At 43.1% G+C, this 13,624-nt stretch overlaps 1 protein-coding gene across 1 annotated transcript in view; it reads left to right on the top strand.

Annotated features, from left to right (window-relative positions):
* Nucleotides 1–919: 919 nt before the first annotated feature.
* The window catches only part of RHOJ (ras homolog family member J), a 64,230-nt gene continuing 51,525 nt past the window's right edge, over nt 920–13,624 (top strand). Inside the window, exon 1 of the mRNA XM_005506362.3 lies at nt 920–1,938. Coding sequence (XP_005506419.1) covers nt 1,761–1,938 — 178 coding nt within the window. The 5' untranslated portion in view covers nt 920–1,760. The remainder of the gene's footprint in view (nt 1,939–13,624) is intronic.

A 13,624-nucleotide genomic window follows, 5' to 3' on the forward strand; every position in this document is an offset into this window, starting at 1 on the left:
ACACATGGGGCTTAACCTGTCCAGGCAAGACTGCAAATGGGTCTGCTGAGCCCCTACACTGCAAACGTCAAAGGACATGCAGTTTAGGTCTAAGGAAGTTCATTATTAATGCTGAGTTTGTCTTTATTCACACAGTTTGGGGCTAAGAGTTCCTTTTTAAGGTTGTCTTGGTCTTTACACTTCCAGGTGTGCATCACTTCGAGCCTGCATGTGCTTTGGGGAATTTCTTTACAGCCAGCCATGGTGGGGGATGTATTTAGCACCCATGTGCTTCCCCGGTTGTTTCCCCCCTTATTGTGGAAGGGAAGTGCAGCCAGCAGGATGTGCTGGGCTGAGGTACTGGGGTTTTTGTTAATGTCTGGCTCACTTCTGCTGGAAATTGCAAAACCTTTCCTGTGGAAGGAGCAGGGAGTTTGGCCCTTCATGTGAATATAGACTGTTACATATGCAAATTGAAAGAAGCCTTAGGAGGCACGTGAAACACCAGAACAAAACTGATGAGAAGGCAGGAATCATACAGTTCAAAGCTGGTTTTCCACAGACTGCTATGCAGTGGTTTTATTTTTTTTTTCATTTTTTAATTCCTCTAACTCTTAATTAATCTTCTTTTTCTCTATATATCTCCATCTGTGTTCACATATTTACAGTAAAGCAGGGGGGAGTCCCTCTTTTTCATTTTTTGGGTGGATGGGGGGAAATTCAAGAGAGTGGAAATGCTTAAATTGAAAAAAATCAAAATTATTAAAAATCAATTACTTATTTATTATTTCTAGCCAAGTGCTTTGAAGAGCTATAGACACAGAGAAACTTGACATTAATCTCCACTTAACCACTACAGCTCCGGTCTGCATTTCCACCTCCCACCTTCCCCTCCCAAATGTAATAAAATACCGATCCTGAGATCAGAGGAAATCGTGCCTTGGAATGACAGACAACCCTGACACACGGACACAGCTCGCAGTCTCCCTGGTCATGTAGGTCCAATATCCGTGTCTTTCACGGTCTCCCCAAAATCCTCCTCGCCGGTCTCGGTGCCGGCAGCCCCGAGAGCAGCTCCAGCACAGGATGGAGCAAGAAGCCTAAAAACTTCATTCTGCAGAGAGACCTCTAGTGTTTTTCTTTCTCCACGTCCTGGCAGAGTTCCTCCAAAGTACAAATACACACAGAGCTCCCATTGTTTGCAGCCCTTCACAAGCCCACTGATCCTAATATGGAATTCAGCAGGAAACCCATGATTTCCTGACACACAGCAAGCTGGAGAAAGAAAGGAAAAACTCCATTAAAAACCTCCAGGCTCTCCTCCATGTTAGAAATGAAATGGAAAATGGAGTGGATTTAACAGGAATCCCTGATTCCTGCAGCCAGGCTGGAGGAAGGGAGACGCGAATCAAAGCCACAGGCTGCTGATATTTTTTAAATCGCAATAAATACTGAGAACTCCAGGACAGGATGAGGATTTCCTGACTCGGACGAACAAGAAAGGACAGATCGCACTTTTTTATTATATTCCTCTCTGTATATTTAATTTATTCACCTCGATGATCCTCTTGACTGATCTGGCAATTGTTAGAAGCGGCTGTGACAGCCTGGAAACATTAGTATGATTTCCTGAGTTTCAGATTTGCTGCACCACCATCCTCCCCCCCCCCCCCACCTCCAAACTCAGGAAAAGTCAATACAATCGCACTTCATTTTTCCTTCATGTGCACTTGGAAGTCCTGGGAGCAGCAAGAGCAGCAGCAGCAGCAGCAGCAGCAAGAATGAACTGCAAGGAAGAAGATGACAACTGCACTGACGGGAGCAGCAATAACACGAAGAAGATGTTAAAATGTGTGGTGGTTGGGGATGGTGCCGTCGGGAAAACCTGTTTGCTGATGAGTTATGCCAATGATGCCTTCCCAGAGGAGTATGTGCCCACAGTGTTTGACCACTATGCAGGTAAGAAATGCTTTAAAAGGAGTTTAATTGGGAGCTGCATGAGACCCAGGTGGGAGGTAAAGGGAGATCAAGGAGAGGAGAGGATGTTTCAAAGGGGATTCATGGGTTACTTCGTGTCCAGGAATGTGATTCAGGCCTGGATGGTAGCCAGGGCAGCTTAGATGGCAGCTCATACAATTGGGGCAATGCAGGATTTATTCAGAGAACTTATTTGTTTGCTTCTGATTTTTATTGTGGTTTTGGCAAATAAGCAGCATTAGGGACGCAATTAAATCCACTGGGTTTTTGGGACAACAAATATAATTCAGCTTCCATTGGGTTATATTCAACTACTTCATTTGTTTTTGAAATTCTGAAGTTCTGAACTTTGCAGGCTGCAGTTATGGTGGAGACTATATGTATATATACATATACACACACACACACACGTATAAAAACATGTTATCAGTGATCTTGTGCTCCGTGGTGAATGATGCGTGAATTACAACATTTATCTCCTATTTAAGGAGTAATCTCTGAGAAAACCAGCATATTCTCTTTCAGTGCTGTCAGAATATAACTCTCCTTTAAGAGGCATTTGTTGCTGGTCTATAAATAGAATTCAATGCTATAACTTGATGGTATGGAAAGCAGAAGTGGTGACTGCCTTGAATGCTTTATAGTGAGGGAATTTGTAGTATAAGAAAAAAACACAAATATCGTGAAGATCATTGGTGATGTTCACTGTGTCCTTGTGCAAAACAGACCCACAGATTAAGTATAATATTCACAGGCCTCTTTTTATAGCGATTACTTACTCTACCCAGCTGTGTCCAAAGTTGTAACACAGATGGGGTGATAGGCTAAAACTGTTGCTCAAACTTCTTAAATTTTCCTGTCCCAGATTCTGCTGTTTTTTTTTCTCTGCCTGCTCATTTGGCTTATGGTTGTTATTGTTTATGAGATCCCTGAAAAACAGGTTCTAGCAGCACTGGAAAACTCATTGCTTATCTTGCAGCAGCAGTTGGAGTTTCCTTCATTCTCTCCCCACCTCCTTAAAAACTGAATTTTCATGGCGTGGCTTATCATAGATTTGGTATTCTGTAATGGGAAAATGTCTGTTTTCATTCTGGCTTTGTGTCAGGTTTAGCAGATGAACTGGCCAAACGAGAAAGCTGTGTAATTGCAGAATCTGATATATGGAAATGTGAAGACCTTTTCTTCCACAAGAGTGGGCAGCGTCACTTCTAATGCAAGCAACACTCTTTTCTCCACTCTTCCCACCGCACAAATTAAATGACCACTTCAGAAAAAAAACCTTTACCCTGACAAGATATAAGAACAAACCGTGCATGCTGTAAATATGTGCTTCTATGAGCCAAAAATATTAAGGAAGCCTCACTGCGTGAATTTATGTCTTATATTGCTACAGCAAGCCCTTTTCCATGATAAGCTGAGATCTGCTTGTCCCTTACAGCCTCACTCCCCAGCAACACACAGGTCCCAGCACTCACCGCCCTTCTCTCCCTCTCCCATGCCCTGTAAATACCTCTGTGTACAGAAAAAGCCATATGACAGCAGATACCAGAGCATATACACACCAACCCATGGGCTGGGGTATTTGGTGTGAGCGTGGGGACACACGTGTGTGCACGGGGGCTGTGGGCACACGTAGGTGCTGATACCAGCTGGGCTGGCACTCGGTCGGGACACCACGCCAAGCTTCTCTTCCCTGCCCCCGTGACTCGTAGGGACTTGCTTTGATTTTGTTTCCTCTCTGTCAGAAGGGGTAGAAATTGCCAGTGGGCTCAGAATTTACTAAGGGAGAGGAGGACTGGGAGGAGGAAGATGAAGAGTGGTCTTATGTGATCCTTATTTCCTTAGGGCACCAGGTAAAAGCACTTTTAAATCAAGCCACATTTTCGTGATTTGAAGATTTAGACCTCTAAAATAACTCCCACTGTTCTTATTTGTCTTCTTAACTATCATAGCGCATAAATGTAAACCAGGAATGTTTTCAATGAGAAAGTCCAGAAAGATAAGGGAAAAAATAGCTCTTTATATTAACATGCTATTCTGAGACAAACCCTGTCTAGTGGCAGTGGTCAAAACTAGCATTGATCAAAAATAGAATTTCATTTTTTTGAGAAATCCCATGATTTATAAAACCGATTTCACTACAAAACTGCACACAGAAGCAGTGGGAATGACTTCTGAAAGCAGAGTGCTGGAGAAAAACCAGCTCATATAACATGAAAATATTACACAACATAAAGTATAACATAAACTTATTTAAAATACCATGGGGATTGACAGAGAAAAGAGATCACTTTGGGTAACCTTACCCCTGGGCTCACAGCCTTTAGGATATTCCGTGACAACAGCCCCTTCCACATCTATCTGCGTGGCAACCCATGGTCAGGAGGAGAGGTGACACAGCAGGACCACAGGCATTCAGGGAGGCTTCACATGCAGACAGATCCTGCAGGACGGTTGAGGGTCCAGAAAATCCCACTTTAATTTACCCCGAAGAACTTGTTTTTTCTGCCCCTGCCCTTGCTGTGCTGAAACCAACTGTTTCAACTTTTCCTAATGAGCTGAAATGATTTGATTCAGTTCTCCTGTGCTGGAAATGCTCAAAAGCAATTATTTGCTGCAGATTTTTGCAAAGCTATACTTTCCATTGAAGGTTTTTCACCCAGGCATTATTACTCGCAGTAGTGTGTTAGCAAGTGCCTCCTCTTGCCTCACCAGGTCACAACCTGGTTGTGAGTCCCAGGGCATTTACCAATTTCCTTCTTTCTAATGGAAAATGTAGGAAGAGGGGGAAGCGTTAAAAAACAAGGATTCCAGTGGTGATCTCAGAGCAGTTTCTCACTGCCATGACTCCAGCGACTCAGGGAGACAGTGATACTATCCAGCCCAGTGTTGGGAAAAGCTCCAGATGCACCACAGCCGTGGCCAAGGCGTTAACTGTTCGTGGCCCCGCAGCACCAGCCACATTTACTTGCCCTGCTGCATTCTGTCTTTTTAGTTCCTTCCCTGGGCAGGATTTCATGGCACAGGTGAACAGAGTGACAAGGGTGGCCCGGAGGAAGTAACCACCACTTCAAAGGGCTGAGCTCCAACAGTATTATTAATACACAGAATTTATTTGGTGTCTTTCATATGAAAGGGCTTAAATCCGCTTTATAAAATTTGGGCCCAACCTGCCTCTAGGAAATCAAAGGCAATACATGGATTTCAGCCTGGGAAGGAACAAGCTTCCTGCAGGTATCTCACACAGCATTTACAACTCAGATATGGCGATGCCTGGGACAAAAGGCTGTTGGTGTTTCACCATGTATGCAGCTGCCCTGTAGAGAAGTCCAAACTACTTATTAGCTCTCCACTAGTAATATTCTGCCACAGAATTCACCCACAGCCCACAAAAACGAATTTTTTCAGGGCCTGTTGCCAGGGCTGAGATGTGATGGATGTAACAGGATCAGAGACAATGCCACACAGGAATCTTTTACTTGTATATGAAAAGAGTTTGTTTTGCTGGATGTGTGGCAGTTTACAAGTCTCTTATTTCTCAAGGTATTTTGAAGAGGGTTTGCTGAAGGCCAGAGCCCCAGGCAGGTTTCCTCACCTTTGGTGAATTTCCAGGTCCCACACTGAAAGAGTTTGGCCACAAGGTAAATTGCTATTTCTAGGGCAGGCAAACCAAAGTGCTACCACAGTGACAAACAGGATATTACTGGTAATAACTGTAACAATAGGGACTGTTTGGATAGTGAGTAGATGCTTAAGCATACTGGTTCCATTCTGTCTTTTGAACATCTAATGCTTATTTTCCGTGAACAAAGGTCTCTCAGCCAGGGTGACTTGTATTGTGTCTAGCCATGTGAGCTTATAAATGTTTAATTAGGGCTGAGGTTGCACCAACAAAAAAAAATTCAATTAAGCTACTAACAAAATTGGTTTAATAGTACCAAAATTAACTGGCTTGCTCTATGAAATACAGAAGGCAGATGTGTGTCATTTGTTATTTAGGCAGCCACTGAGCATCCCATTTGATATTCGTGAACCCTAAAAACCCAGCAATTTTTAACATGAAATTTGTTCACCCTAAAATTTCTATTCAGGCTTCCTAGAGAGGTGGTTGATGCCCCAAGCCTAGCAGTGTTTAAGAGGCATTTGGACAATGCCCTTAATAAGTTGCTTTGACTTTTGGTCAACCCTGAAGTGGGCAGGCATTCGGACAAGGTGATCATTGTAGGCGATCATCTAGCTGGAACTGTTCTATTCTATACTATTCTAAAAACCTCAATGACTGAGGAGTGGTACCAATGCCAAGAAACTAACTTGGCCCACTGTGTAAACAAAGGTGAATGGACTTAGATGGTTGAAGTTTAAGAAGAGGATGGTGACTCTTAAACTGTCTGGTTCAAGCATAGCACATAGATGAATGTCATACAAACAGCTTTAGGAGCCGAAGTTGCATCTTTGATAAATGAGAGAGGTCAGTCCCTCCAAAGGAGATCTGAAAAGCATCTGCACTAAAGACATAATGTAGATGGCGTAATTATGTCCCTCCCTCCTGTCATGTGTCGTCACAAACTGGTGAACATTTATAAATAGTGAATCCATTTGAAAAAAATTAGCAGTGGAATGTGATCAGCTAATGAACAGCATACAGAATAGTTCAGCCATGAGTAAAGCTCTGTAAATTAAAAGCAATATAGAAGAAGACAGCTGTTAATCACTGTTAGGAGGCACATTTTTTGTTCTTCAGTGACGGTTTAATCTAATCTGTCTGATTTTACACTGAAGTGAGCTGGGGCCACCACTGGTCTTGCAGAGCAATGATTCCAACCTTGGTGGCCAGGCAAGTCATGTGGGAAGGAGGAGTCTTCTGCTCTGCCATTTTTATTAGCACAGAAATACCACTGCTCTTCTTGCCAGAGCAGTCAGCTTGTACGTGTACAAAGCCACAAATCTTTCATAACCTGCTCGTATACCACAGCACTGACTCAAATTCCTGTTCCTCATGTCCTTCCGTGAAAGAGAGCAGTTGGAAGTAAGCTGTCACTGACCATGGGTGGCCACTGTCAGTCCTGGGGCAGGCAGGAGCACCCAAGGGAGACTGGAACCACCTTGACACTATCAACAGGCCATGCACTGAGGCCATTGCCTTGTAGCCTCTCCCTTTGGGGGTGGAGCCACCAACTAACACGTGGTGGAAATCAGATGGGAGCTGTAACATCCCAAATTTCTGCAACTACAGGCACAAGAGCACATCTGTCCACACTTCTGCCATGCCAGCTGTTTTTAGCTGATTGCTGATGCACACTGATTTCGAACCATCTCTCCTTGCCTTGGTGTGTATGCCATGGCTTAAACCCTATACCATCACTTTTTTTCCCCTGTTGAAACTTGATTAGACAGGAAGAGACTGCCCAAGGAGATCTGCAAATTCTGCATGGGTGCTGCCGTGGGAGTCTTCACACTATCACATTCTTGTGACAGTTGTCTCCCATAAACAGTCTGGGTAGCACATGAGAGAAATGCTTCATGAAATGTTTGGGGTCATTAAACTGAAAGAGCTATAAATAGCACTGAAAGAGAGCTGTGATGTTTATTTGCATGGATGTTTGCAAGTTGTTGGGGTTTTTTCCTTTTAATGTTCATCCAATTTTGATTGTACAGATTTGAACTTTATCCTCAAGACAAGAAAGCATTGACTCTTTTAAGATCTGACTCTTTAGACCAGCAGCCACAGAACAGATACGTTCATTTTGCTTCTCAGGAGCTAAAAGGACTTTTCTGACACTTTTTCTGGTATCATCCAAAAGAAACCAGGGATCTCATTAAAACCTTCAAGATATGACACAATGGAAATCTACCAGTGCAATTCAAAGGTTTTCAGGCTGGCTTTTTTGAAGAGAAATTTTACAGAACCACTTAATTCTTAAACTTCCTGTGAAAGGTTTAATTCTGTGTTCCCGTGTCACATAAGCTAGAGGAGATCTAGTGATCCTCATGCTTTTTCACATCCAGGAAGCCTAAACAGCCTTTATACCGAAAAGATGCTTTTTGGCTAACTCACTGTGGTTATTCCACATTCAGATGAAACAGACACCACATACACGCCCAAGCATCTTCAGACCTTTTCCTTCTGCAGGTGTTTTGCGGTATGTGAAGACTCAAGATAACTATCACTCATATCTCTCTTCCTCACACACATCCCTGTATTGTCCTGCGGGTGCACAATCCACATGAAGCTGATGGAGACAGAGGTGTGTGCATGCTCTGTGATCCTTTTCATGCAGGGTGGATTGCTTCTGCGGCAGTGCCTGAGAGCTGTTGTGACAAAGTCCTCATTGTCTCCTGGCTCTACTGAAAGGCAGCTGTGGCTGGGGAGGAGCCTGCAGCACCTGAGCTGCTTCTTACCTTTGCCTCTGGCTCTGTTATACAGCTTCTCTTGGTACTGTTGCCATTTCTAGTTTGATTTTATATGCACAAAATCTTTATGCTACAAAGAGACACAAAAGAGCCCTGCACCAATCCCTCCCATCCTCAACAGCATCTTGCAGAATCACCCAGAAGCTGCTGCAGCCCCTTGCAGAGAACTGATTTCTTCATCGAGTATCAGCAGTCAATGGATGTTCTTGTGCATCAAGCACAGCAGGGGACAATGCTGCACCATGAATAGCATTTAAAGCCTAAAAACTAGACGTAGAGAATAAGAAAACTACAATGCACGTCAATGATAGTGCCAGGAGTTAGAGAAGTAGATGAAGCATCCACCCTAAATTCCACCTAAGCCTCTCTGTCTACTGTTTTGTGTGATCTATGTGGTGTTTGAAGGGCAATAGGAAACATGAAGAGTACTAAGCAAATAATTAGACAGTTTGAATGTGTATTGGTGGCTCAGAAGTGGAATGATGGGGTTTTTTAAGGTCAAGCACAATCCTGAGGGAATGAGTTAGAAATATGACAAAGTCAAATGGCTTAAATATTTCTTTGCATGATATGTAATTAACCCAAGGAACTTATCACTGTGCAGAAGTTATAGAGGACAAAATTTTAACAAGGTTTGCAAAAAAGAAAGGTTGGACCAGATATCAGGGAGATCGAGTGCTACCATAAGCTAATGAAAAAGACTTCTGCAAGAGATAATAAAACCTGACCTGACACCACCTTCTGTTAGAGGCCAGGGTAAGACCTAAATTCAGTCTGACGAATGGCAAATTATCTTAAATCTGCTCACTGCTACATCAGAGATGAAGACTTGACTCCTTGGGCTGTGAGTTTGACCCAATCTAGCACTCTGGTACTCAGTGCTGTAGAAAGGGACTCTTTGGAATTATTCTTCTGATGGATAGGCAAATAGATTTTGAAATTTTGCTTATGTGGCAATGGACTGCTCCAAAGAGGCATGGAGGATTTGTTTGGAGCACGAAGAAGGTTTACAGTGGCAACGATGAGAAAATGACCCTTTTCCACTACTCCAAGACAGTCAGCCTTAGTCTTTCCCTCCCTTCCTAATCAGTGTAACATTGCAGGAGGTGACATCAGCTTAAGAAAACCAAAAGTGAAACTGTGGCTCCTGGTCCTTGAAGGGCAATCTCTATGGCTTGAACTTGAATCACAGAATCATAGAATCATTTCAGTTGGAAGAGACCCTCAGGATCGAGTCCAACCATGACCTAACCTAACTCTAGCACTAAACCATGGCCCTGAGAACCTCATCTAAACACCTTATGAACCCCTCCAGGAATGGTGACTCCACCACTGCCCTGGGCAGCCTGTTCCAACACCCAACAACCCTTTATGTGAAGAATTTTTTCCTAATATCCAATCTAAACCTCCCTGGGTACAACTTGAGGCTATTTCCTTTTGTCCTATCACTTGCTACTTGGAAGAAGAGACCAACCCCCTCCATGCTACAACCTCCTTTCAGGTAGTTGTAGACAGCGATCAGGTCTCCCCTCAGCCTCCTTTTCTCCAGGCTGAACAGCCCCAGCTCCCTCAACTGCTGCCCATCAGACTTGTGCTCCAGGCCCCTCACCAGCTTTGTCGCCTCCTCTGTACTCCCTCTAGTATTTCAATGTCCCTCTTATGATGAGGGGCCCAAAACTGAACACAGTATTCAAGGTGCAGCCTCACCAGCACCAAGTACCATGGCACAATCACTTCCCTAGTCCTGCTGGCCACACTATTCCTGATACAAGCCAGGATGCTGTCAGCCTTTTTGGCCACCTGGGCACATGCTGGCTATATTCAGCCATCTGAAATCACACCCACTATCTTAAAATCAATAGTTGACTCAGCGCATGTGGCCAGCCATCCACACCAGGAGTAAAAGCACTTACAGGTGATGCTAGACCAGGTGCATGTTGACAGACAGGCAGATGCTTTTCAACAGCAGATGCTCCACATGTAGAAAAGAAAAACAACAACTTTGCAAACTGTAATCAACCAAAATTTTTAAACATGTACAAACTTATTCGTTTCTGCAGGATGTGGCAGTGGTTTTAGTAAGCCATCGTTATGATGACATAGTTACTGATTAAGCCAATGCAGAATACCTGCACTAAAACTTTCTTCTCATTTTGTGTTGTCTTGATAAACTATGATACCTTGATGTCTGTACTAGTAATGCACATCGTTGCTACCATGCATCACTGTGTGTATTTTGCCCAGCAGTCAGTGTCTTTCCTGTGTTCTAACTTTCCACTTGCTATGGCCAGACCTAATGACATCATGGAAATGGCAAGGGATGAGGAAGAGCAAACATATTTCCTTCAATTGTTCTGTTCAGACAAAGTCATTAAACAGTAATGACATCTCCTGTCAAATTATTATTTGTCTTTGCAAAGAAAAAAATTCCTAGCTATTATATTTCTAGTCTGCTTTTAAGAGTGATCACTCACCAGTCTCCTGTCAGATATATTTTTCTTGTATTCCAGGCTATTGATCTTCCAGCTAAATCAGGGATTAAGTTACTGAAGAATGAAAGCTTCATGAATTGACACCCCAAGTTTTATCCCAAGAGTCACTGAATGAATGAATTCTAGACTGGATTTATAAACTGGTATTCAACTCTTTTCCCCAAATAATATCAGAGAAAATGGATTATAGAAGATGTCTAATAATTAAAAGCAAGAATTATTTGCATTCAAACTCAGCAGTTTCTCACCCAAGACCATGCTACCAGCAGCCGTGGCTGAATGTGGGGACTAGACTTTACATGTAACTTCTACATGTGCTAAAATGCTCAAGTGTCATTCATCAGCCAATGACTTTCCCATGTAAAGTAGACAGAAAAGCTCTCCCAGATCTGAGAATGAATCATTACACCTCACTGCAATCCCAAGCACTATCCGTCATGTCTCAGCAGTGAGCACAAAGCCAGGTGAACTGAGGAAGGACCCAATGACACAATCCAACCATGTGCTCACTACCACCTTTGGCTGGAACAGATGCAGATTTCATTATGCAGTGATGGCTTTTCCTTAGTATTTGTCCTGTAGCATATATATTCATTTATGACCAAGAGCAAAACCTTCTTCTTAAACAGATATCACTGTGGGCATGGAAAGTCATCATATGACAGTAAGAAAGATGGCTTGGAAGCGTCCCAGGGGGCACAGTGCAGTCTGCAACCTGTGAGCTTGCTGGGAAATGGTGTCCCCAGCTAGTCCACATAGCCAAAGTGGTGAATTTGGGATGCCAGTGAAGGGCAAGGTATGAAAGACCATGAGAGCTTGGTATTTCAGCTAGGTAGCCCCCCAGATTTAGTGCTGGTCCAGTGCACCAGCAAATCCATTGGTGGGAGGCCCAGGTTTGCTTTTCTGCCTTGGGGAATGGCACAGTAGTGAATCCATAAATATGAAACATGCCAACCAGCCTCAGGGGAAGAGAAGGCTGGAAAAACCATTCACCGACAGGAGAGGCACTATTCCCAGGCACAGTGGCAAGGGAAGCACAGTCAGGAGGGTGATGTCTTGGCAGCAGGAGAGGAAGAGCAGCACAGTGCTGTACCAGGATCCTCATTCCTGCTTTAGGACAGTGTGCAAGTGTATCATGGAAATAGCAATCCCAATGATGAGCATAGGAGCCAGGACTTCAGCATCTGAAAGAGTTAAGAAGACTGTGCAGAGGGGCTGGGCAGAAAGGTCCTGCCACAGTGCAGGAGGATGCCTGAGATGACTCACTAAAACGACTTTCCAGCCTCTGCAATTCTGAGGAGACAGAGGCCACGTATCTTATTAAAGACTCTTTGGCACAGACATCCAGCTATAACTTTGAAGTAATGATCTTAACAGTATCTGCTAATGCTCTGCTTTTTGCAGACTTTAAGGAAAAAAATAGCTTCAGCAATGAGTGGGAAAACATACATGTTCAAACATAGCATTAATTTTTATCCCCTGGGAGATGGGACAAAAAGAGCATCTATTTACAATAATAATGCTGCTTTGCTGAGAACAGACCATGAGGAAAATCCCATAAGGTTGGAAAATGTGTTTCAAGTTCACAAACTGTCTCATGCTCCAGTTCCAGAGCGGGCAGCCATCCAGCTGCTGCGAGCAGTTCTGTCCTCAAAGGCCAGGCCCTCCCCATCTCGGACACTCTCTGCTTCTGAGCAATCTTCCCAGCTCCATTTCAGAACTGGTTAGCTTACGTCACCATGTTTTCCTCCAATAACCAGGTGTTGAGTCAACATATTTTTCTAATTTTGGGGGGACCAGTTGCTTGAGAACCTGTCCATAAGCAGCAGAAATGCAGAGTCCTGATTTTTCATTTAGAAGGTGAGGACTTTACACCAGGGAATCTCAGCCCTGGAACAAATTCACCCTGAAAATGCCTCCTGAGACCATCTATTCTATGCTACATATAGCAAGAAATGGCATGTGGAAGTAATGCCCAGGACTTTGTGTAGCCTGTTCAAGCTTGGACGAGAACACTGCTATTGACAGGTTGGGTTGTATGATTCTGCTTCCCAAATGGCTCCATATGGGCACATAAACTTCACTGAGAGCTCAGGGTCTATCTGCATATAGATGACTAAATATCTCTAGAGAGGTGTTTTGTAATTGCACCTTTTATTTTTGTTTAGGTATAATTTCAGAGACCTTTTCAGCTATATGAAACGCAAAGAATAATGTAGAATTGCTTGTATCTAGTTTAATCCCATTATTGCTCTCTGAAAACTTGCCATTAAGATTTTCAGCAAAAGCATGAACAAAATTTAAGAGGACATTTGGATGCTCTTATTTAAGCTCTTAGAAAGACCCTTTACCTTCACAGTGCTGCTTTGCTTTATTCTGTGTATGTAACCAGTAAATCTCAAAAATCCAGCACAATTTCCTTCATCTCATTGCCTTCTAGTTACTGCTCAGAATATTTTAAGCCTGTTCCAGGAACACAAGGGAATAACAACTCTCATTAAAAATATATGTGAAACACAGCTTTAAGAAAACCGTTTTCCAGGAATACTGTCCATGAAAATGAGATCAAACTCAACATTAAAATATAAGTTCATATTCCAAAAATATTCAGTTAATCTGCCAGAAACCAGGCCTTACAGAAGAACGCCAAATTAGCTAAGCTAGTTCATTACAATGTTAACATGGAGAATTTCCCTTGCCATGCATAGAAATGTTCTCTGATGGAGTTTGCCATTTGGAGATCTGCTGGGGATTTACCTAAACCA

This window comes from Columba livia, chromosome 5 (genome assembly GCF_036013475.1).
Source record: "Columba livia isolate bColLiv1 breed racing homer chromosome 5, bColLiv1.pat.W.v2, whole genome shotgun sequence".
NCBI classification, from domain to species: Eukaryota; Metazoa; Chordata; class Aves; order Columbiformes; family Columbidae; genus Columba; species Columba livia.